Source organism: Heteronotia binoei, chromosome 11 (genome assembly GCF_032191835.1).
Source record: "Heteronotia binoei isolate CCM8104 ecotype False Entrance Well chromosome 11, APGP_CSIRO_Hbin_v1, whole genome shotgun sequence".
NCBI lineage: Eukaryota > Metazoa > Chordata > Lepidosauria > Squamata > Gekkonidae > Heteronotia > Heteronotia binoei.
This window is the reverse complement of record NC_083233.1, coordinates 80,968,026-80,994,489: the sequence shown is the minus strand read 5'-3', so window position 1 is coordinate 80,994,489 and position 26,464 is coordinate 80,968,026. Positions and strand designations below refer to the sequence as shown.

At 47.6% G+C, this 26,464-nt stretch overlaps 1 protein-coding gene across 2 annotated transcripts in view; it reads left to right on the top strand.

Annotated features, from left to right (window-relative positions):
- Nucleotides 1–26,464, top strand: part of HECTD4 (HECT domain E3 ubiquitin protein ligase 4) — a 192,735-nt gene that overhangs the window by 50,270 nt on the left and 116,001 nt on the right. For both annotated transcript variants that reach the window (XM_060250370.1, XM_060250369.1), the window contains exons 7-10: nt 3,984–4,154; nt 5,403–5,595; nt 13,561–13,722; nt 22,081–22,194. In XM_060250370.1, the coding sequence (XP_060106353.1) occupies nt 3,984–4,154; nt 5,403–5,595; nt 13,561–13,722; nt 22,081–22,194 (640 nt within the window). The remainder of the gene's footprint in view (nt 1–3,983; nt 4,155–5,402; nt 5,596–13,560; nt 13,723–22,080; nt 22,195–26,464) is intronic.

Below are 26,464 nucleotides of genomic sequence, written 5' to 3'. Positions count from 1 at the left end.
CCAATCACAAACACCCACAGCAATCACAAATGGTTGTCAACACATTCCAGAACCAGCAGAATCAAACCCAACACACACAGGCAGCCAGTGGAGCCACTCTGCTATTCAGGGATAAAGCAGAAGGATGGGTGTTAATGTAAGCCAGATTAGAAGCCTCCTTGACTGAACCAGTTTGTGAAAAATTAAGGGGAATCCAGTTTACAAAAAGTAGAGAAGGTATCCAGATAAGCCTCATGGGGAGGGAGCTCCAAGGCCTTGCCGCTGCCTCCGTAAAGGCCCCATCCCTTGTTGCCAGCGTTCCCTCTGAGCTGCAGAGTCTTGTGAGCAAAAATTCTACTTTGTGAGCGACTGGCATTAAAGTTGTGAGCTGCTGCATAAATTAGTGTGCTCAAGGGACATCCTTCCTGAGCTAAGACAAAAATGTGTGAGCTGGACGGTAGCAGCATGAAACTGGTGAATAACTTTGCTTTGCAAGGGTAATCTTTAAATCTGTGAGCTAGCTCATGCTAACTCAGCTTAGAGGGAACACTGCTTGTTGCTATCAGCTAAATTTCTGAAATCAGTGAAACATGTAGCAGGACTGTTCCTGGCGGCCATGTGTGAGAGAGGGCGAGGTTTGAGGTCCTTTGCCTAACCATCTCATGTTGCCCTCTCCCATTTGATTTGTTAATCAGAGATACTTTTTGCAGTGGTGGCCATGGGACATTAGAGATGTTCCCTTAAGGCAGTGACTCCCAACTTTTTTGGCACCAGGGACCAGTTTTGCGGAAGACTATTTTTCCATGGACCAGTGGGGGGGCGGGGGTGCTGGGTTTTTTTGCTGCCCCAAGCTGCCCCCATGCTCTGTCCCTGCCCCTCCCTGGGGGTCTTTAAATGAGGGGTAGGTGAAGGTCACTTCTGCACTACCCCTTCCGTCCACTCACGACCTGGGTGGATGAAAGAGAAGGTGCTTCAGAGCAAGGCTGCGGTGCCTCTTTCATCTGCCCAGGTCCTGGGCAAGCAGAAGGGGCAGTGCAGCACCTCTCCCTTGCTCTGTGGCCCAGTTGCTAACAGGCCACGGACCGGTACTGGTCCACAGCCCAGAGGTTGGAGACATTGTCTTAAGGTACGAAGAACTCTGATGACTTTGCCTTCTTCCAAACATGTGGTGTAACGTTGACTACTTCAGCATGGCTTATCAGTTATTCTTTCTGTCAGTTGCCTTTGGAAAGTGTGTGGTGCTTCAAAAAAATGAGATTAGAATTTTGTGTGCTTTGTCTTTTCTGCAGCACTTCTTTATATAGAAACTTAAAAACTTAGCGCCTTTTGTCTTGCATCATAAAAATAAGACTTTAGCACTTGGATGACTGTTCAGAAAAAAAAAAATCTGCCTTCTGTCCGTCAAAGATGACTCAGTAGCAATCTGTCTTCGAAGGACAGAAATCCAGTGTCAAGAATGTCTGTGGCTCAGCAAAATACCGTGTGCTGGCTGTATCTGTGATTCATGGTCCTGATCCTAAGACTCAGCAAAATAAATTGCCAGCATGAGTCGTGTCAACTGCTGTCCTGCACAGTGCCTCCAAATGTTACACCAGAGGAGGCATTTAAGTGCTGAGCGTGCAGTCTGATATACCAGCGCAGAAGTCGAGGATGAGCTGGGCAAAAGTGATGCCAGGAGGCTGAAAACCCCTGGGCTTTTTAAAAAACTGTGTTTAGTTTGTACTCCAAGCACGTAAACACATTACTAGTTTCAGTGTTCTGATCCACCATGTCAATATAGCAAATGGAGATAGTGCTGTTCTGCTCCCACATGGAGCTGCCCTGTCCACATGGGCCGGTATTTTTCTCCTCCGCCTGGCAGATAGGGGCTGTCTTTGACCATTCTTAGTTGTGCTGTTTAAGGCGTCTTTTTAACTGGAGATGCCAGGCATCGAAGCTGGGCCAAAGGCATGTAAGAAACAGTTGCTCCGTTACCAGTCTGCAGTTTCCTGTTTCCATTGATTAATTCTGTGTTTCAGAGATGTGGATTAATATTATGGAGACTGTGAAGAGTACTCATATGGGAAACCATATTAAAAGCATTTTGAACATTTTAAACATTTCAGCGTTTTGCTTTGCAAGCATGAGTTTGCAAAATCACCGCCTCTCCTTGCAGTGATTTTCATTGAACTGTGAAAAATAAAAAGCGTTTCAGTCTAATTTTAGGTACTATGCATCTCTGGGTATGATGGTGTGTAATTTTTTTCAATTGTCTTTGAAAGCATATGCATTTTATTTTAATTGGGCGAATGAGACATGCAAGACAACCTGCTGTGGTACTTCCAGAATCAGAGTTCACTGATGCTTCAGAGCAAGGCTGCGGTGCCTCTTTCATCTGCCCAGGTCCTGGGAAGCAGAAGGGGCAGTGCAGCACCTCTGCCTCGCTCTGTGGCCCAGTTGCTAACAGGCCATGGACCGGTACTGGTCCACGGCCCAGAGGTTGGAGAACATAAGAGAAGCCATGTTAGATCAGGCCAATGGCCCATCCAGACCAACACTCTGTGTCACATAAGAACATAAGAGAAGCCCTGTTGGATCAGGCCAGTGTCCCCTCCAGTCCAACACTCTGTGTCACACAAGAACATAAGAGAAGCCATGTTGGATCAGGCCAGTGGCCCATCCAGTCCAACACTCTGTGTCACATAAGAACATAAAAGAAGCCATGTTGGATCAGGCCAATGGTCCATCCAGACCAACACTCTGTGTCACATAAGAATATAAGAGAAGCCATGTTGGATCAGGCCAATGGCCCATCCAGTCCAACACTCTGTGTCACATAAGAACATCAGAGAAGCCATGTTGGATAAGGCCAATGGCCCATCCAGTCCAACACTCTGTGTCACATAAGAACATAAGAGAAGCCATGTTGGATCAGGCCAATGGCCTCTCCAGTCCAACACTCTGTGTCACACAGTGGCCAAAAAAAATTTATATATATACACACACACACACACACTATATATATATATATACACACACACACACACATACACACACACGCATATACACACTGTGGCTAATAGCCACTGATGGACCTCTTCTCCATATTTTTATCTAACCCCCTCTTGAAGGTGGCTATGCTTGTGGCCGCCACCACCTGCTGTGGCAGTGAATTCCACATGTTAATCACCCTTTGGGTGAAGAAGTACTTCCCTCTATCCGTTTTAACCTGTCTGCTCAGCAAATTCATCGAATGCCCATGAGTTCTTGTATTGTGAGAAAGGGAGAAAAGTACTTCTTTCTCTACTTTCTCCATCCCATGCATTATCTTGTAAACCTCTATCATGTCACCCCGCAGTTGACGTTTCTCCAAGCTAAAGAGTCCCAAGCGTTTCAACCTTTCTTCATAGGGAAAGTGCTCCAACCCTTTAATCATTCTAGTTGCCCTTTTCTGGACTTTCTCCAATGCTATAATATCCTTTTTGAGGTGCGGCGACCAGAACTGCACACAGTACTCCAAATGAGACCGCACCATCGATTTATACAGGGGCATTATGATACTGGCTGATTTGTTTTCAACTCCCTTCCTAATAATTCCCAGCATGGTGTTGGCCTTTTTTATTGCAAACGCACACTGTCTTGACATTTTCAGTGAGTTATCTACCACGACCCCAAGATCTCTCTCTTGGTCAGTCTCTGCCAGTTCACACCCCATCAACTTGTTATTTGTAGCTGGGATTCTTGACCCCAATGTGCATTACTTTGCACTTGGTCACATTGAACCGCATCTGCCACGTTGACGCCCACTCACCCAGCCTCAACAGATCCCTTTGGAGTTCCTCACAATCCTCTCTGGTTCTCACCACCCTGAACAATTTAGTGTCATCTGCAAACTTGGACACTTCACTGCTCACTCCCAACTCTAGTTGGAGAGTGATCGCAGATTTGATTGGCTGTGCAGAAAGACAGTCAAGAAAAAAAAGCAGACTATCTCTTCCCTACTTTCTTTTTGTGTCACAATGCAGGTATGTCAGCTTCTCCCGATGCCACCAGACCACTTCCCAGTAGGCAGCACCATGACCACCGTACACCTTTCTTCCGATGGGACCTATTTCTACTGGATCTGGTCTCCTGCAAGCTTGAATGAAAAAACCCCCAAGGGACACTCCGTCTTCATGGATGTTTTTGAGCTGATAGTAAGTGCTGTTTCCAAGGAGAGAATGAAGCTTAGTGCTGCTATTTCCAACATACTTCTGATTTACCCTGCATATTGTGTAGAGTGCGCTTGGTTCGCTTTTTAAGATCTGTGCCGTAGCAGTTCTTCATTCCATGCTGTGGCTTAATTATTTATTTAGATCTTTTCCATCTCAAGACTGATGGCTTAGATTAATATATCCTTCATATTGTTTTGTTATACTGCATGGTTATTATTAATACAGTGCCCTAAAAGCAGGTTTTCATTATTAAAAACTATAAGGACTTCATTCCTTAGCTTACGATCTAAAAGACGTGATGCTTTGGGAGAAGGAAGGGGGGACTGAGAGGGGATACAAGTGCAGTAAAAGGAGATCAGCTATAAAAGGAAATCAGTTTGTGAAAGCCTGACAAAAGCAGATAGATCCAAGCGGGCAGCTGTGTTGGTCTGAAGCAGCTAAACAAAGCAGGAGTCAAGTTGCACCTTTAACACCAACCAAGTTTTATTCAGAATGGAAGCTTTCGTGTGCTGAAAACACACTTCTTCAGACGAGGGGATCACAAAGGCTCACAGAAGTTGGCAGGACTAAAATATGACACAAGCAGTGTGTTCATACTACACTAAATAATGCATTCTGTAGCTGGATTTTTGCTATTCTTATTCAGTGTAGTGTGAATGCACCCAAGGAGGGGTCTGCTCGGTAAGAGTTTAAGTTTGAGTCTTCCCTATCATGTGTACCGATTAAACTTCTGATCACTAATATCTACCCAGGAAGCATGGTGGAGGGCTCACTGCCCACTTTGTCAAGGCTGTGGACTACAGTGCCTAAGGAGTTTCCCTTGTGTTACCTTTGTAGGAAGTTAGTCAGACTGTTCTGCCAAACTATTTTTCTATCAGAAGAGCTGTTGCATTAGGTTCTGTTGACTGCTGTTCTGTCTGTTGCTGCTCCACCTGTCTTTAATGCTAATTTTTTTATAATGTGCAGTTATTTTTCTTTAAATAAAAGAGCAGTTTGAGTTTTATAAGCCTCTACTGCCAACACCCTACTCAGTGCACTGCACTCAAAGCTCTATGTATTTTTGTCTTTTGACCTTGTCATTCATTCATTCATTCATTCATTCATTCATTCATTCATTTCAATTTATAGCCCACTCTCCCCAAGAGCAGCTCAGAGCGGGTGGGGTTTATGTATTTGGAGTGAATTTTGTTTCTCCCAAAGAGAATTAAAGTTTTTGGATTGTTTCAATAGGAGGAAAACGGCATCTGTGTAGCCAATCCCCTTCAGGAACGCATCATATTAATGAGAAAAGAGGGGGATTCAGCCAAGAGTATCAATGAGATGCTTCTAAGCAGGCTGTCAAGGTACAGAGCCTCTCCCTCAGCAACACTGGCTGCCCTCACTGGCTCCACAATCTCCAATACACTGAAGGAGGACCAAGCAGGTGAGGAAGGACTTCTTAGCAATAATGTTTTATCTTTATTGATTCTTTGTTTTATTTATTCCTGGCTTTTCTCTTGAGTCTCGAGGTCACTTACAATTCTAAATGAAAACTATCTATAATAAAATGTTGTTATACAACCCCCTGCTCTCAAACCACATTAGAAACCCAAGCACTGGGGTTACCAACAAGATGCCCATGGGCACTGTGGCACCTGCCAGCACTTTTCCTGGGGCTTGCCAAGTGTTTTTAGAAAGTGGGCTTTTCCCACCAAGGACTCTGATTAGTGATCAGAGATTTGATTGGCTGTGCAGATTTTTAAAAATGCTGCTTTGGCAGCAGCTGCCACCACAGCACAAAGATCTTCACTGTGTGACTGAAGGTAAGCCGTGGCGGTAACCATTTTGTGGCTGGCTCCACCTCCTGTGGCGGCCGTTTTGTGGCTGTGCCCACCATGCTGTGTCAGAATTCTAAAGGAATCCTGCAGGCTGAAAAAGGGTGCCCAAGCAAGTAAAACAACTTTACAGTGCCTGTCTTCTAAAAATGTCTGAGAATGGGTACCTTCTTCCTAGACTTTGTTCTACAAAGCAAGAGCCTCTGTTGAAAAGAGCAGGCTCTGGTATGATCCTGGCAGGCAGTGCCAGAGAACCATGAACTGGGGAGACAGTCCTGTAATTAGATTACCTTTAAGCTACTTGGGGTAGAAAAGAAGATCCAGGGTAGACCCTTCTTCATACGTTGGGCGTCTCATAACCTGAGACAGTCCCATTGTTGTCACAGTGGCCATGAAGTCCAGAGCTTGGCCTGACAATGCAGCTGTGGCATAAATATTGCAATATATGATTATCCTTGAGGGTCTTTCAAGATCACCTCCATCATCTCAGCCAGGGAGAGCCTGCTGGCTAGTTAGGTAGATGGTAAGCCAGCATCTCTGATTTTTTCCTGCTACCCAGTGCAAGGTGCATACAATCAAGGCTGGATCTTCTTCGTGGTCTCTGTGCAGTCCCACACATGGGTTTTCCCGTCAGGATGAACCCTACCTCGGAGATTTTAAAAGCTAGCCTAGGCGTTATTTTTGGCGCGCGCTCCCTTCCGTCCTGGGGAGCAGGCATCCACTGCGCATGCCTGGAACGGGAGGGAGGCACCCCACCCACCCAGTTTCTTTCCAACCGTCGCCCGGGATAGTCTTACCTCGCTGCGCTCCTCTTTTACCTCAGAACCTAGCCTTCGTTCTTCCCCGTTCTCTTCTTCTATTTCGCATTATTACTCCATCTTCCTTCTTATATCTTTAAAAAAAAAAAAAAATATATATATATATATATCTCCCTACTTTTTACCTCAGACCTCCCTTCCCCACCCCCCCACCCCCGGGCGTATGGAAGGAAGGGACAGTAAAATAACCTTTAAAAGGTGTTTGCGTTGTAGGGCGAAAATCCCTACGTCAGACGGACATTCACTTTGTTTATTTTGCCTGGGAGAAACCCATAAAGTGGACGCCTGTGCGCATTGCCTTCAATTCGGCAAACAGGCGCGAAAAAACAGGGCCGCTAGACTAAGAAGTCATCTTATGGAGTCTGTGCTTCACCCTGAGATGTCGCAATCCTCTACCGCAAGTAAGTCGTCTCCCCTTCTGACTCCCCAAGGGGACGGCGCAAGGTCGGCAGCTTCAGTGGCCATTGTTCCCAGCAAGCATAAGCCCGGCGATGCCGCGAAAACCGGCGACGGCGCGAAAACGTCAGAACAAACGGCCGCGCCTATTAAAATGAAAAGTGGGAAGCACACCAAAAAACACAAGCACTCCGATCCGAAGGGCCCGAAGGATTCGACAAAAACTACCGATCCGAAGGACCCGAGAAAACCTACCGACCCGAAGGACTCGAGAAAACCTACCGACCCGAAGGACTCGAGAAAACCTACCGACCCGAACAAATCTTCGGAACAGCAGAAAGCCCACGAGCCCGACAGACAATGTCATCCGTCCACACCCGGATCCAATACCCAAGGATCGGCCACGCCGCCTCCGGAATCACCACAACAGCAGACGGAAGAAGTTATCCCGATTCCGTCCCGATCCCCTTCATTGCAAGGATCCATACAAGACCCTTCGCTGGAGAAGATCCGAGACCCGCTGCAGTGGACACAACAACACATCAACCCCAGATCGTTTCGTGATATGTCGAATCCCCTCCAATATAGACAACACGACGCTCATCGGTACTTTGATACTCATCGGTTCCCAGCCAGATCTCCAAGCATCGAGAGACATCGGTACCATCATACGCGTTTCCCAGAAAGATCCCCTAGCAGGGGGAGGGACCGCTACCGCCCGAGATCTCGGTCTCCATCCATGTCCCCGAGAAGACGCTACTACACTTCGAGGTCTCCATCAATGGATTCCCATCAATGTTGCGGTTACCACCACTCTCGGTACCGTGCCGATTACCACAGGGACCAATCCAAGGAAGCAACTCCCGTTCAACGGAGTAAGCACCCAACGAAACAGCCATCCCCGACTCCTTCCACTTCGACTTCTAAGCCTAAGAACACGAGTCCAACTAGACCGGACCCACAGGCACCCGTACCTGACAACTCTGATGCCGAATCCGAAGCACAATCGTCGGAGTCGATGCAATCGATGTCCTCTCCTGGATCCCCAGCTTCAGATATTGCGAAGCCTGCAGATTTGTCACCATCCGACGGAGCCAAGACATATCTGGACTTGGTTGCAAATATGGCTTCTGCTCTTAATGTTAAGCTTACATCAGACGCGCCCAAGGTCACGGATGTGGTTCACGATTTGGTCCATTCAGACCTACCCGCTGGTTCCTTTCTGCCGATGCTTCCAGTACACCTAGATGCCATTAAAGAAGCCTGGGACAAGCCGGCATCTATCCCCCCCACTTCAAAACGAATCGAATCCCTATACAAAATTCAAGCTACGGAGTCAAAGTTTCTATTCAGTCACCCGGCTCCGAATTCAATGATAGTTCACTCTTCCTCCAAATCGAAGCAGACCCGTCATCCCGTACCCCCAGAGAAGGAGGGCAGGAAATTGGACACTCTGGGAAGGAAGATGTATTCCATCTCTACGGCAAACGCCAAAATCAATAATTATTTGGCATACTTTGCTGCTTACTCCCACAATCTATCCTCCCAGTTAAGCACACTTGTCTCTGCCCTGCCAGAACCTTCTCAAAAGCAGGCATGCACATTACTACAAGAGCTCAATAGAGTCTCCAAACAGCAAATAAATACCATTCGTCACTCAGTGGGATGCACCTCCAAGGCGATGGCTGCCTCAATTGCCTTGAGAAGACACGCCTGGCTTCGCTCCTCCTCCCTACAACCCGATATTAAATTTAAAATCGAGGACCTCCCTTTTGATGGCCAAGGCCTTTTTAATGCCACGACAGACGACATACTCACCACAGTCGACGACAGCCGCAAACGGGCAAAAAGACTTGGTGTGACTCAACAACAGCAGCAGGGCTACAAATCCAGACCATGGAAGCCAATGCCATTCAAACGCTCCAGGTCTCCTCGACAATCGGAATACTGGAAGCGTAAGGCTCCTCCATCTAAGCAACCTTTCAACCAAAGGCAGCAAAGACCGCAACCACCTAAGAAGACTGCAACTTCATCCAAGCAGTCTCTTTGACTTTCCACCTCTAATACTTCACCACACTTCCAGACTCCTACCGTTTTACGAAAACTGGAAGTTAATTACCACAGACAAATGGGTCCTGAATATCATCTTAAGAGGCTATTCAATAGAGTTTCATTCAACCCCTGCGAAACATCACTTTGTTGCAACCCCTCCATCCCCTCCCCTCCAAGAAGAGCTCATCACCTTAATGGCCAAGGCGGCCATAGAACCTGTCCCAGATCAGTACCATCGGACGGGCTTCTATTCCCGGTATTTTCTAGTTCCCAAAAGGGATGGAGGTCAGCGCCCGATTTTGGACCTCAGGGCTCTCAACAAATTCATCCACCACAAAAAATTCAGGATGGTTACCCTTCAATCCATTCTGCCCCTAATCCCTCAGAATGCTTGGATGGCGCTGGTAGATTTACAGGATGCCTATTTCCACCTAACGATTCATCAATGCCACAGAAAGTTCCTGAGATTTGCCGTGGGAAACAGCCATTATCAGTTTCGAGCGCTTCCGTTCGGACTCTCCACAGCGCCCAGGACTTTTACAAAGTGTATGGCTGTGGTCGCTGCATCCCTCAGACAGCGCGGAATTGCAACTTACCCATACATAGACGATTGGCTCCTTGTAGGAGCTTCAAAGTCACAACTGGAAAAAGACATTGCTATAACCCTTACACTCTTAGCCGACCTGGGTCTCCAAGTCAACCAGCAAAAATCGAATCTAATCCCCTCTCAAGACATTCAGTTCATAGGGGCTCGCCTCTGCACCACGGACCACAAGGCTTACCTCCCAACAGACAGGGTAGCCTCTATTCATACCCTAGCCACAGAAATAACGCAACAGCCCAGACAAACAGCTTTCATCATTCAACGCATGTTAGGACTCATGGCAGCAACAACGGCGGTCTTACCACATGCGAGACTCCGTATGAGACCCCTACAAATCTGGTTTGTCCGTGCATTTCGTCCCCAACACCAATCTCAACAAACCCTCCTAACCGTCCCAAACAACATCCTTCTCTCTCTGGAATGGTGGACAGTACGAGATCATCTGCTAATGGGCATGCCATTCTTAAGGCCAAGTCCGTCAGCGGTAGTCACAACAGATGCATCAAGGTGGGGCTGGGGAGCCCATCTGAACACCCTCTCAGTCCAGGGTCAATGGACAGCATACGAACAGTCGCTCCACATCAATTGCCTGGAGCTCCTAGCCGTACACAGAGCTCTCAAATCATTCCTGCCATCTCTTCACGGCCGCCACGTTCAAATAGCTTCAGACAACGTGGCGACGGTATTTTATATAAACAGGCAAGGAGGGACTGCATCTACCCGCCTTTGCAAGAGAGCAATGCATCTCTGGCACTGGAGTATCGCACATCAGATCCATCTCACCGCAGTACATCTCCCCGGTGCCCAGAACACACAAGCGGACACACTAAGCAGGTATCTCGTCAACGACCACGAGTGGTCACTCCACAGGCCGTACCTCCTACCAGTATTCCGGAAATTCGGAACACCGTTAATAGATGTGTTTGCTGCACCAGACAATGCACAATGTGCGCTCTTTTTTATGAGAGGTCCGCCCTCACCACAATCTGCAGGGGATGCCTTCATCCAGAAATGGACAGGTCCGCTGCATTTTCTCTTCCCACCTTTTCCACTGATAACACGATCAATACAGAAAATTCAACTGGACAATACAAATTGCATTCTAGTCACACCGTGGTGGCCGCGCCAACCATGGTTCACGACGCTCCTTTTCCTATCGGACAATACTTACCATCACTTCCCCCGGGCCAAGAACCTCCTCTCACAACAGAACGGCAAGGTTCTTCATCACGACCCGGACAGACTTCGCTTGACGGCTTGGAGGATACTTTCTCAGAATTCCCTGAGGGAGTGAGAAATGTCCTATTAAATGCGCGAAAACCATCAACGAGAAAATCATACTCCATGAAATGGAAAAGATTTTCCATCTACGCAACCAAGCATAACTTCAAACCTCTATCTGCTTCTATGCCTCAAATCTTGGCCTATACATTGTCATTGTCGGAAAAGGGACTAACTTATTCGTCTTTAAAGGTGCACTTGGCAGCGATCTCAGCTTTTCACCCTCGCATACAGGGCCGATCTGTGTTTTCACACCCCGCTGCAAAATCCTTCTTGAAAGGAATCTTACACTTGCATCCACCATCACGACAACTGTACCCCAGCTGGAGTTTATCGTTAGTATTAAGTCAGCTAATGAAACCACCCTTCGAACCCATGGCTTCAATACCGCTGCATTTTCTCTCGTGGAAAACGGCGCTGCTAGTCGCACTCACCTCCGCTAAAAGAGCCAGTGATATTTGTGCGTTTAGAGCAGACACACCTTACACCATTTTTCATCACGATAGGGTAGTGCTACGACCAGATCCTACCTTCTTACCTAAGGTAGTCTCCACGTTTCACTTGCACAGGATCACAACTTTACCTGCTTTCTTCCAACGTCCTACAGATAAGGGCCAAGAAGCCCTACACTGCCTAGATGTTAGAAGGGCACTCGCTTATTACATAGATAGGACAGCATCATTCAGAAAGGACTCCAGACTTTTTGTGGCCTATGGACGCCACAATAAGGGACAAAAGATATCTACGCAGAGACTTTCGAAGTGGTTGGTTGCTGCTATAACGCTGTGTTACAAACTCGCAAAGCAGCCGGTTCCAACTGCATTACGAGCTCACTCCACAAGAGCTTTGTCAACATCATCTGCCTTTGCCAGAGGGGTCTCCATGGAAGACGTCTGCGCTGCCGCCGCCTGGTCTTCCACCTCGACCTTTGCTATGCACTACGCTCTGGACGTTCGTGCTAGGCAAGATGCTTCCTTTGGACAGGCAGTACTTCGTTCTATCTTCGACTGAAGATACGACATGGGTCCGGTAAGTACCAACTTACCTTGGAGTCCAATACTTGTTTGACTGATTTGCATTAACATTGCATTGATTTTTTTCTCCTTCTCTAGTGCCAGCACCCACCGCCGTGCACTTCAGCTTATCAGTCACCCATGTGTGGGACTGCACAGAGACCACGAAGAAGATAAACAGGTTACTCACCTGTAATTGATGATCTTCGAGTGGTCATCTGTGCAGTCACACACGCCCGCCCAACCATCCCCGCTGCTGGCTACTGGTCCTCTACAACCGCTCATCTACTATGTCAGCGGCGGGGAAAGAAACTGGGTGGGTGGGGCGCCTCCCTCCCGTTCCAGGCATGCGCAGTGGATGCCTGCTCCCCAGGACGGAAGGGAGCGCGCGCCAAAAATAACGCCTAGGCTAGCTTTTAAAATCTCCGAGGTAGGGTTCGTCCTGACGGGAAAACCCATGTGTGTGACTGCACAGATGACCACTCGAAGATCATCAATTACAGGTGAGTAACCTGTTTTTTCTGACTGTACCAGGTTATCTGTGGATGGAGAAAGACTTTGGAAAGGGATTGCTAAGATCTGCTTTGAAGCTTCTGACTTTGTACTCAGCTGACACCACCTTTGAATTACAATATCTGATTCAATCAGACAGGTTTCAGTCAAGCAAATGTGGTTTTAAGTGATATTGGAGCTTGGAGAAACGTCGACTGCGGGGTGACATGATAGAGGTTTACAAGATTATGCATGGGATGGAGAAAGTAGAGAAAGAAGTACTTTTCTCCCTTTCTCACAATACAAGAACTCGTGGGCATTCGATGAAATTGCTGAGCAGACAGGTTAAAACGGATAAAAGGAAGTACTTCTTCACCCAAAGGGTGATTAACATGTGGAATTCACTGCCACATGAGGTGGTGGGGCCACAAGCATAGCCACCTTCAAGAGGGGGTTAGATAAAAATATGGAGCAGAGGTCCATCAGTGGCTATTAGCCACAGTGTGTGTGTGTGTGTGTGTGTGTGTATTTGGCCGCTGTGTGACACAGAATGTTGGACTGGATGGGCCATTGGCCTGATCTAACATGGCTTCTCTTATGTTCTTATGGAGTCCAGTCCTTAGTTGCTTCTCTGGCTTTGTGGGACACAAGACATTTGGAGTTGTCTCATGAACAAGCCCTGTTGAAAGAACCTGTTTGTCCTCTTATGAGGAGTCTGTGTATTCCAGAGCATTCTGATGATCTGTGCTGCTTCTCAAGATGTTGCTCACTGAAAGTGGTTGTATCTTTGTTATGGTTTAGGATTAAAATCCCTCCAGAGGTTGATTTATTTTGTCCCCAGATCTTTCCCTTTTTGCTCTCCTTTTAATGGGGAAAGTGCTTTGCTTGCTTCTCGTAACTTTTGTCTGAATTTTTCAGCAGCTAACACAAGTTGTGGCTTGCCTCTCAAAATGCTACGGAAGACCCCGATATACACATGCGGGACGTACTTGGTGATGCTGGTCCCACCCCCGGGTGGTTCCGGCAGCTCTGCCACACGGTCTCTTTTTGGAGGAACAAGTGGTTTGTCATCCTTAAAAAGTGAGTTCTCTGCAGCTTGCCTTCTTTACTTCTGCTTGCCCTGCTGACCTCAGAAATTGGCAGAGCATTCTGTCAAATGATCTTTCCATAGCAATCTTCTCATTTTTGCCCACTTCTGTTTAGGGGATTCTTTCCTTTTGCTCTGCCTCAGAGGAAGAGTTTCCTTTCAGTTCATTTCCATTGGTTGGCCAGTTTAGATAGATAGATAGGTAGATAATTTTATTTATATCCCGCCCTCCCCGCCGGAGCAGGCTCAGGGCGGCTAACAACATCATTCAATTTCCCTTATACAAAGACAAGGTTACATTAACATTAAACATTAAAAATTCTGATAAGTTTAAAATCACTTAATTAAATTGATAAAAGTGCTAATGCTAGTTGTGCTTTTATAATGGCGGTAATCATTAGCAATTTCTTTCTTCGTCAGCGAAAGCCAGTCGGAAGAGGAAAGTCTTGCAGGCCCTGCGGAATTGTTCAAGGTCCCGCAGGGCCCGCATTTCCTCTGGAAGTTGGTTCCATAGGTTCGGGGCTACAGAGGAGAAGGCCCGGTTACGGGTGCATTGCAGCTTCACCTCTTTCGGTCCGGGGGTGGTCAACAAGTTTTTTCCAGCTGACCTCAGTGCTCTCTGGGGTTCGTATGGGGAGAGACGGTCCCTAAGGTAGACAGGTCCTCGACCATATAGGGCTTTAAAGGTAATGACCAGCACTTTGTAACGAATCCGGTATGTAACTGGCAGCCAGTGCAGCTCGCGCAGCCCAGGCTGTATGTGCTCCCATTTAGGGAGCCCCAACAACAGTCTGGCCGCTGCGTTCTGCACCAGCTGCAGCTTCCGCTTAGCCCGAGCTTAGGACTTAGCCCGAGCCTAGGCTACGCTAACCAGTCACAAATCAGTGTTGAGCTCACTTAGCCCTGGAATATATGAGGGTAACACAGCGGCATGATCTTCATCGTGGTCTCTGTGCAGTCCCACACATGAGTCTTGCCCTTGGCAACGGATTCTAACTCAGAGACTCCAAAAGCTCGCTTGAGCGTTATTTTTGGCATGCTTTCCAGCTCGCCCTGGGAAGCAGGCACCGACTGCGCATGCCTAGAGCGAGCGGAAAGCGCCCCTCCCACTCAGTTTCTTCCTAACCGCCAATCGGACAACACCTACCTCGTTGTGTTCCTCTCCTAGCTCGTTCTTCTCTTCGTCTTCTACTTCGTGTTCCTGTGGTATCGTATTCTTCTTTCTCTTTATATTTCATTCCTATCTGTTTTTTTTTTAAAAGTCCCTTAATCTGCGCTTTTCTTTACTTTCCCCTTCCCCCCCCCCCCTTGTCCGGAGCATATGGAAGGGAAAACTACCTTTAAAAAGTGCCGCCGATGCGGAGGTAAAATCCTGTCCACCGATGGTCATTCCCTCTGCCTTTTCTGCCTTGGGGAAGCTCACAGAGTCGACTCCTGCACCATTGTCCTAGTTTCGGCAAACAGGCTCAAAAGAACAGGGCCGCCAGACTTTAGAGCTTTCTTCTTGAGAAGTCTCTCTGGGCTATGCCCACTTCCAGCAATTCGCCGCCTCCCACATCTAGAGAGGGAGATTTGGCTGCATTAGCCGCTGTAGCATCGCTACGAAAGCATAAGTCCAACAAATCTGCTTCCCGCCATTCCGAGTCCGGTCACAAGTCCAAGAAGTCGAGCCACCACTTGGATCCATCTGCTTTGACGTCTAAGAAACACCGGGAGTCTACAGCCAAGACCAGCAAGCCTTCTACAAAGTCTGCACCTTTGGCTTCGATGGCTTCAACTTCAACCACCTCAACTCTGATGGCCTCGACTTCGATGCAGCGTTCAGTCTCAACATTGTTGCCTGCAGAACTCACGGCTCCCACTGACGTCATCACTGAGATGCCCCAGCTCACTCGATCCGCAGATGTGATTCCGATCCCATCCAGATCTTCATCACTCCATGGCTCCCTGCCTCTGGATATCCTGGAACAGGACCCTAGGCATCTTTTGGATCCGAGCACATTTCAGAACATCGGGATTTCTCCCCTGTATAGAAAGCCAAGCATGTATTGAGACGTCGGGGTTTCTCCCCCGTATAGAGAGCTTTGTGAATCATCCACCCAACTCTCAACCCAGCTTTACAGAGAGACATCAACCCAGTTCTCCACTTGGGACTACAGGGCACCTCTCGACAGAGAACTTTCTCACCGTTCTCGCTCACCCATCTGTACAGACCTTCGCCATGACTACCGCTACCGTTACAACTATTCCTCGGCCTCGAGATTGCCTTCGCCTTGGTACCGTAGAGCCTACAGGTTTTTCTCCAGATCTCCCTCACGTGAAAGACTTCAGCACTCTCGGTACCGTGATTATGCTGAGTACAGGCACTCTAGGAGTCGGCATGCTTCACCCACGTATGCACCTCAACGGCAAGCCTCCACCTCGACCCAGCCTCCTAGGTCTCCGATTCGAGCTCCTCGTTCACCGATCGCCACGACTTCCTCGGCTCCGATCCAAGCCCCTCACTCACCGGTGGCAACCATGCTCTCGGCTCCTATAGTACAACCGACAGACCCCAGCAAGCAGCCGTCTTCAAACCAGCCTCTGCTACATCCAGGCGGCTCCGACTCAGAATCCGTAAGTTCTAGGTCCTTCAGCTCCGATCAGCCTAATTCACCAGCCTCCCCCGGCTCCGACATGCTTTGCCCCGACCGCCTTTCACCATCCGACGGCTCTAAGGCCTATCTCAACCTAATTTCCACCATGGCGGAGGCTCTCAATGTCACCTTACCGTCTGACTCCCCGACGGTCACTGATATGGTGCATGACTTAGTGCAATCTGACTTGCCTGCTAGATCTTTACTGCCAATGCTCCCTGTGCATCTGGAGGGACTTAAAGGAGCCTGGGACAAGCCATCCTCCATCGCACCAACCCCTAGGAGGTTTGACTCTCTTTATCGAGTCCGTGCCCCAGATTCGAAGTTTCTTTCCTCTCACCCTGCTCCCAATTCTATCATTATCCACTCGGCTTCAAAGCCCTACCCTCACGGCACCCTGCTCCACCCGAGCGGGTAGGGCGTAAACTCAACACCCTCGAAAGATCTACGACCTGGCTACCACCAACTCTAAGATCAATAATTATTTAGCTTATCTTTCGGCTTATGTTTTCAACCTTGCCAACCAATTCACACCTTTGATTCCAACTTTACCGGACGCTTCTCAAAAGCTGGCTCATCAACTGGTTTCAGAACTCTCCAGAGTCAGTAAACAAATAAACACCGTTCGGCATGCAATGTCCTGCTCCTCCAGGGTCTTTGTGTCATCAATAGCGCTTCGGCGCCACGCATGGCTTTGCTCAACCAACCTGCAGACTGACATCAAGCAGAAGATTGAGGACCTACCATTTGACAGTCAAGGGTTGTTTCACGCCTCCGCAGATGAGGTCTTTACTTCCGTTGACGATGGCCGTAAGCGCGCTAAATGCCTAGGTGTTGCCCAGCAACAACAGTTCTAAACTTTCAGCAAGCCCTGGAAACAGCCTTACCTGAGGCGTCAACGTTCCCCTAAACAAGCAGAATACTGGCATCAGAAGGGACCCCAAGGCAAGCAACCCTTCCAGTCCTACCAACAAAAAACCCGCCTGCTGCCAAGAAAGAAGACTACACCACCCTCCAAACAGTCTCTTTGACTTCCTTCCCCTACTCTCTCCGTACCACACAAGGCTTTCTCCGTTCCTCAAAACTTGGCAGAAGATCACCACAGACTCCTGGGTACGCACCATAATTCGAATAGGCTACTCCATAGAGTTCATTTCACCCCCTTACCATCACCATTTCATTTCAACTCCTCCGTCCCCGTTTCTTCACGAGGAAATCCTAGATCTCCTTCGCAAGGAAGCTATAGAACCCGTCCCCCTCCATCTTCAGAAGACGGGGTTCTACTCCAAATACTTTCTAGTCCCAAAACGAGACGGAAGCAGACGTCCAATTCTAGATCTCAGGAAACTCAACGAACAGATAACTCACAAAAAACTCAGAATAATTTCTGTTCAGTCAATTCTTCCGTTGATTCCGCAGAACACCTGGATGGCATCCCTGGACCTTCAGGATGCCTACTTCCACATATCAGTCAGACCTCAACACCGGAAATACCTGAGATTCGCCATGGGTCACCACCACTTCTAATATCGGGCCCTCCCATTCGGGCTATCCATGGCCCCTTGCATTTTCACAAAGTGTATGGCAGTGGTGGCTGCAGCTCTGCTATTCTCCAGTCTCCAACTCACCATCTTCCCGTATCTGGACGACTTGCTCCTGACTGCTCAATCACCTCAACAGCTCGAACAGGACATTCAGGTCATGCTATCACTCCTAGCATCCTTAGGTCTGTGTGTGAACCTTACCAAGTCACAACTACCCCTACCCAGGACCTACAATTCATAGGTGTTCACTTCTGCACACATCTTCATATGGTTTTCCTTCCTCTTCCACGCAGTCTACAATTTATAGCGACTGCCACTGCTATTCTCCAGTCTCCAGCTCAACCTGCTATTATGTTTCAACGTCTTCTGGGATACATGGCAGCAACTACATCCATCATCAAATTCGCCAGGCTTCGGATGAAGCCTCTGCAACTTTGGTTTGTCCGCGCCTTCCACCCTCACAGGCAGCCCCAAACCACAATTCTTGCTGCACCCAAGGAGATCCTCCTCTCTCTTCACTGGTGAACCCCTCAGCCCAACTTGCTTCCTGACTTCCCCTACTGCAGATGTCACCATGGATGCCTCGAAGTGGAGTTGGGGAGCCCACTTGGAGGACAAGACTGTCAGGGGTCTATGGTCTCCTGCAGAGAGAAAATTCCACATCAACTGCTTGGAACTTATAGCGGTCCACAGGTCCCTTCAATCCTTCCTTCCTTCTCTGACGGGTCATCATGTTCAAATCACATCAGACAACATGGCATCCGTCTTCTACATAAACAGACAGGGAGGAACAAGGCCTCTTCGACTCTGCCATCTTTCCATTACCCTTTGGAAATGGTGCATCAAACACAACATTTACATCACTGCAATCCATCTACCCGGAGTGGAGAATACTCTAGCAGACTCTCTCAGCCGGGTTCGACTGGATGACCACGAATGGGCACTCAACTCTGCACACCTTCAACGCGTCTTTCGTTGCTTTGGGAACCCCAGTGTAGATGTCTTTGCCACATGACTCAAACACCAAATGCCGTCGCTTCTACACGAGGGGGAGCGATGCATTCCTCCACGTTTGGACGAGAGATCTCCATTACCTGTTCCCTCCATTTCCACTCATCACATGCTTGATCTTCAAGATCACCCGAGACCAGACTGCATTCTCATCACTCAGTGGTGGCCAAGACAACCGTGGTTCGCGAGGCTTCTTCAGCTATCCCGCCACTGCTATCGTTGCCTCCCTATGGTACCCGACCTCCTCACTCAACATCAAGGTCAGGTCTGGCACCACAGTCCTCAGATTCTACATCTCACAGTGTGGAGGATCCGACCATAACACTTCCCTCAAAAGTGCAACAGGTTATCCTCAACGCTAGGAAACCATCCGCTAGACGTTCCTACCTTCTCAAATGGAAGCGCTTCTCCACATATGTAAAATCTCATTACATTAATCCAGACATCGCTCCTGTTCCCTTTATTGTACAATACTTATTGTCATTGCAAACTTCAGGACTTAGTTACTCTTCACTGAAGGTTCATTTGTCCGCCATCTCATCGTTCCATGTTCCTGTTGATGGTCAGACAGTTTTTTCTCATCGCTTATCTAAAGCTTTCCTCAAGGGACTTCTGTGTCTACATCCCCCAGTTAAACCCATCGTTCCTCCATGGAGTTTATCCTTAGTCCTAGCTCAACTTGTTAAACCTCCTTTCGAGCCCTTATCATCTGTTGACTTCCATTTACTTTCTTGGAAGACTGCCCTATTGGTTGCCCTTATCTCAGGCAAACGAGCAAGTGATCTGTGCACCTTCCGCTCTGACCCACCTTATACCATCTTCCATAGCTCTAAGGTGGTTCTTCGGACGGACCCCGCCTTTCTCCTGAAGGTCGTCTCCCCTTTCCACCTTTCAAGTGCTACCTCCTTACCAGCCTTCTCCCCAGAACCCAAGGACTCAGGTTAAAGGATATTGCATACCCTCGACGTGAAGAGAGCCTTATCCTTCTATCTTGCACGTACACAACCTTTCCGAAAAGACACTAATTTATTTGTAGCCTATGGCAAGCCCCATAAAGGCTCATAGATATCCACCCAGAGACTTTCTAAATGGGTGTCTAGTGCGATTCGGTTGTGTTATGAGACTGCTAGACAGCCATTACCTGTCGGACTCAGAGCTCATTCTACTAGAGCCGTCTCTACTTCTTCAACATTTCTGCAAGGAGTATCCTTAGAGGACATTTGTGCTGCTGCAACCTGGTCCCCTCCGTCCATGTTCGTCCCTCATTATACCCTGGATGTTCATGCTAGACATGATGCCTCCTTCGGCCAAGCAGTCCTCCACTCAGTCTTTCACTAAGACTTCTCCAGGTGAGTGCAGCATAGTGCAAAGTGAGTGCCATATGTGAACTAACTGTTGTGTTTGCTTTCCAGTTGCCAGCACCCACCTCCTGTGCTTAGCTTGTTAATCACCCATGTGTGGGACTGCACAGAGACCACGATGAAGATAAACAGGTTGCTTACCTGTAACTGATGATCTTCGAGTGGTCATCTGTGCAGTCACACACACCCAGCCTTCCCCTCTGCTGGCTCTTTGCTTTCCTGCACGGATGTCAGTAGCGGCTGGAAGAAACTGAGTGGGAGGGGCACCTTCCGCTCGCTCCAGGCATGCGCAGTCGGTGTCTGCTCCCCAGGGCGAGCTGGAAAGCACGCCAAAAATAACGCTCAAGCAAGCTTTTGGAGTCTTTGAGTTAGGATCCGTTGCGGAGGGCAAGACCCATGTGTGTGACTGCACAGATGACCACTCGAAGATCATCAGTTACAGGTAAGCAACCTGGTTTTTGTGCAGCACCAGCTGTGTTCCTAGGCCCTGCTTGAGTGATTTCTGATCTACAGCAAACAAGACATCACCACCCCATGAAAGTATTTGCAGAGTAAACTTCTAAAACACTAGAACAGACTAAAGTAGGAGTCCAATAGCATCTTTAAGACCAACAAAGTTTTATTCAAATGTAAGCTTTTGTATGCATGTATGTTCTTCAGACAAGGAATGAGGTACAGTGAGAAGAGCTGGTGGGCAGTGGTTTACAATGCAAAGTGGTACAAAGTTATAATCCATTGGCAGAATAGTGAAATTAACAAATTGAAAGAACATGTGGTCTGAATAGCATTTGCGTGGGAAAGCAATAAAACAGTAACATGTCAGAACGTGAGAATGTCTGTTAATTACTATATTGTTGGCAAGCCTGAGCCAAAACGAGGACATTTCTTTCTCAAGTTTTTCTAATCCAACTAATTTACCTTGTAACATGTAACATACATATAACCATCATTCTAGTTCGCCATTAGAAAAAAAATACATTAAAATATAGTGGAAGATGCGTTTAGTGTATATAATGAGGTAAACACTTAATATCCCTTACTTGAGAATGTCAATACAAAAAACATTATTCTGATAGAAGGATGATATTGGATTTATATCCCGCCCTCTACTCCGAAGAGTCTCAGAGCGGCTCACAATCTCCTTTCCCTTCCTCCCCCACAACAGACACCCTGTGAGGTGGGTGGGGCTGGAGAGGGCTCTCACAGAAGCTGCCCTTTCAAGGACAACTTCTGCCAGAGCTCTGGCTGACCCAAGGCCATTCCAGCAGGTGCAAGTGGAGGAGTGGGGAATCAAACCCGGTTCTCCCAGATAAGAGTCCGCACACTTAACCGCTACACCAAACTGGCATGGCACAAGCCCTCTCACTCAATGGTACAGCCGCAGCCTGTCATCGATGACACAGTATTTGACATCGTGCAGCGGGATATGTCAACAGCTGTAGCGCTTCTTATCACCAAGCAGATACACTATTCTAAAAGAGAAATACATTGGAATACTGTGGCTATATAGCTATACTTGGTGAAAGTGGGTTTAGCATATGTAATGAAATTAAAAAAAACCCAATATCCCTGTTCAGTCCTGGAGAGGTGTTTGTTCCAAGTTTCATAATAATTTGTAATTGAGACTGCCACTGGACTCAAAACTCTGTTTTGTTGCTTTAGATCAACATGGCTACCTGCCTCTTCTAAAACGCTATCGTAACATTCATCACTAAATCAGTACCAAAACATTTCTAAAATCATATGTGAAAAATATATATTAGGTTTTGAGAGACTGATGGGAGGTTCTTTGTTTACAGTTCTGGCTTCAAGCTTGGTGTTCAATATATCAGACGGGCAGTTTGCAAGCCGAGCAGATCTCATCGATGCTGCTGGGAGTTCACTTGGACGCAGTGCCCTTGTTCCTGGTCTAGGTAAGGAATGCTTTTAAATATGACCTGCCATTTGAAACAACAGGAGCTCAGAGTATGAACTTTTTCAGGAAGAAACTGGTTTGCTGTAAACAGTTAATAAGTTGAACCCTGTCCTTTTTTGAGCGTGCAGATAACTTATTAAAGGAAGCAGAAGCTAATAAAATAGAAGAGGCAATTACTGGTATATAATTAGCGAACCACTATTTAAAACTGTAAACTTGCTTTGAACCTTAATAAGGGTTGACACCACTTCAGAAAGCAAATTAAAATGCCAATAAAGGACATACATCGGCATGAATTAAAGGAGGGATCCAGCAGATAAGTAGACAGGAGCAATAAGTGCTGCATGAAGGTTTTTTTGAACACTTCTTAGTTTACTGGGGTTTAAAACCATGTGACTCTATAGTGTGTGCGCTCGTGCATGACAGAGAGACCTGTAGAGTCATTGGGGAAGGGAGGAAGCACACCTTTAACAGCTTCCTTAGGGAAGCTGGAGATTCTCAGGTATTGTGTTAGAAACCTGATTCTTGTAAGAACGTGCAATTCAGATTTGGAAATATTTGGGATTTACCAAATAATGCCATGTTCTAAATATTTCCGAGTTTTATAATTCTGTATATTCAGAATAATCCTGGATATTCAGAATCCTATTGTCTCGGATAGAGAACAAGCTGGGCTGGGTGGGAAATTAAAGTGAAGCCCTGATCCCAGGAAGCCTGAGGGTCAAACTATAGATGCGACAGCATCCTTGTGTCCGCCATGGGGATGTTGCTGCTGCCATCTTAAAGTGATTTTAAAATGCTGTAAGGGCCTGATCCTGGCAGACACAAGGATGCTGTCTGGTCTAGTTTGGCGCTGATTTGTGTTGGAAGGGGAAGCTGGCCAAGAGCAAAGTCTGTCTTTGATGTCTGTCTGCACTTACGGAATCCTGAAGCCCTTTCATGGTGGTCGGTTCCAGCTGAAAGGGCAGCATAGCTCCTTTATAATTCTCTTGATGTCCCCTGACTCTGCGTTGTTGATCAGTGTTCTCCATGCTGAGACAATTCTCCTTCCAGCATCTGAGTGATTCTTGCTCTCTCCCTAGTGTACTTATTTATGATTCGGTGCCCTTTGCATAGGGATAAGATTTAGGGTAAGTGGATTCCAACCCTTTTTGTAGGGAAAGCCCAGCAGGAACTCATCTGCATATTAGGCCACACCCCCTGGCGTCACCATTGTTTCACGCAGAGCTTTTTTGTAGGAGAAGCCCAGCAGGAACTCATCTGCATATTAGGCCACACCCCTTGGTGTCACCATTGTTTCACGCAGAGCTTTTTTGTAGAAGCCCAGCAGGAACTCATTTGCGTATTTGGCCACACCCCTGCTGCCAAGCCAGCCGGAACTGCGTTCCTGTGTGTTCCTGCTCAGAAAAGCCCTGGTGGGTTCACCGTTGGGCTTCCCTGAGGTACTGTCACCGGGGGCATGAAGCGCTTCTGCCTGCTGCTCCTTCCTTCCTTCCTTCCTTTGGTGTTTTTCAAAGAGGGACAGGCTTGTGTGGTTTCCCACTGTTGATCCAGCTACCAGTTCAGGGCCGTGGCGACAGGGCTTCCACATAGCAAGTTCTTTGTAGTTTCCCTGACTCTGTTCCCTGGCAACTGCCCCAGCATACACCCCCAGTGTGACCGGGGCTTTTTCAGGTTGGTTTGTTTTTTTAAATTGGCAACTGAATATTATTATAGCAGTCTGATTCTCTGAATCCCCAGGTTATCTTTTCTTTTCAAAAAGTAAGTCTCTGGCCACTTTCGTGGTGGTGATTTGCCTTTCCCTTATATCTTTGCAATAAAAGATGATGATACTGGATTTATATCCCGCCTTCCACTCCGCAGCGCGGCTCACAATCTCCTAGATCTTCTCCCCCCACAACAGACACCCTGTGAGGTAGATGAAGATATTGGATTTATATCCCGCCCTCCACTCCCAAGAGTCTCAGAGCGGCTCACAATCTCCTTTCCCTTCCTCCCCCACAACAGACACCCTGTGAGGTAGATGAAGATATTGGATTTATATCCCTCCCTCCACTCCGAAGAGTCTCATAGCGGCTCACAATCTCCTTTCCCTTCCTCCCCCCACAACAGACACCCTGTGAGGTAGATGAAGATATTGGATTTATATCTCGCCCTCCACTCCGAAGAGTCTCAGAGCGGCTCACAATCTCCTTTCCCTTCCCCCCCCCCAACAGACACCCTGTGAGGTAGATGAAGATATTGGATTTATATCCCGCCCTCCACTCCCAAGAGTCTCAGAGCGGCTCACAATCTCCTTTCCCTTCCTCCCCCACAACAGACACCCTGTGAGGTAGATGAAGATATTGGATTTATATCCCTCCCTCCACTCCGAAGAGTCTCATAGCGGCTCACAATCTCCTTTCCCTTCCTCCCCCACAACAGACACCCTGTGAGGTAGATGAAGATATTGGATTTATATCCCGCCCTCCACTCCGAAGAGTCTCAGAGCGGCTCACAATCTCCTTTCCCTTCCTCCCCCACAACAGACACCCTGTGAGGTAGATGAAGATATTGGATTTATATCCCGCCCTCCACTCCGAAGAGTCTCAGAGCGGCCCACAATCTCCTTTCCCTTCCTCCCCCACAACAGACACCCTGTGAGGTAGATGAAGATATTGGATTTATATCCCGCCCTCCACTCCGAAGAGTCTCAGAGCGGCTCACAATCTCCTTTCCCTTCCTCCCCCACAACAGACACCCTGTGAGGTAGATGAAGATATTGGATTTATATCCCGCCCTCTACTCCGAAGAGTCTCAGAGCGGCTCACAATCTCCTTCCCCTTCCTCCCCCACAACAGACACCCTGTGAGGTGGGTGAGGCTGAGAGGGCTCTCACAGCAGCTGCTCTTTCAAGGACAACCTCTGCCAGAGCTATGGCTGACCCAAGGCCATGCTAGCAGGTGCAAGTGGAGGAGTGGGGAATCAAACCCGGTTCTCTCAGATAAGAGTCCGCACACTTAACCACTACACCAAAGGGGGAGAGGTAATTTTAGGTTGGAATTCAGTGAACCTCATACGGACTGTACAATGTTACAACAGTATTCACTTGCTAGTTTTTTTTTTTTAAAAAACAGCTTTCCCCAGTAAGAACATAAGAACATAAGAGAAGCCATGTTGGATCAGGCCAATGGCCCATCCAGTCCAACACCCTGTGTCACACAGTGAACAAAAAAAGTTATATATATGTATATATATATGTATACACACGCACACACACATATACACACTGCGGCTAATAGCCACTGATGGACCTCTGCTCCATATTTTTATCCTACCCCCTCTTGAAGCTGTCTATGCTTGTAGCCGCCACCACCTCCTGTGGCAGTAAATTCCACATGTTAATCACCCTTTGGGTGAAGAAGTACTTCCTTTTATCCGTTTTAACCTGTCTGCTCAGCAATTTCATCGAATGCCGACGAGTTCTTGTATTGTGAGAAAGGCAGAAAAGGACTTATTTCTCTTCTTTCTCCATCCCATGCAGAATCTTGTAAACCCCTATCATGTCACCCCGCAGTCGACGTTTCTCCAAGCTAAAGAGCCCCAAGCGTTTTAACCTTTCTTCATAGGGAAAGTGTTCCAAACCTTTAATCATTCTAGTTGCCCTTTTCTGCACTTTTCCCAGTGCTATAATGACGGTGCGGGGGGGGGGGGATTAAATGGCCATTGCGGGGACAGAGGCTGGAAAATGGCTGTGGTGTGATTGAGGCTGGGAAAATCTGAACTTTTTCACCCACACTGCAGACATCTAAGCTTTGATGCAATGTTTCCCAAAATTTTGCTGCAAAGCAAGTTACCCTTCTGCTGCCAGCTGTCTGCTACCCTGGGTATTTGCCCACCCTCGTGACACACTGTGCGTAGTTCTGATTGCCAGGCTGCAGACTTGCCTGATGGTGAGGAAATGCTGCCTGGAAGTTGTGGTTATTCATTTGTTCAGCTCTTTGAGGTTGGCACAGAAAAGGGTTGTATGTGGAGGGAAACTTTTTTAAAAAATTTGCTGCTTTATATATAGCCATTTCATATTGATTTTAATGGGAATTTGAATATTTGGGCTTGTATGTACCCTTCCACTCAGCAGAATTTGACGGCTTCCTCTCACTTAAGGAGGTTTTCTCCACACAAGTGAATCTTCTGCTAGAGAAAGGCTTCCTAGAACTTCAGACTTTGCTGAGTGAAGTTGGATCGTTTCCACAAGCCTTGGAAATTCCAAATCGTTTTAAATTCCAAAT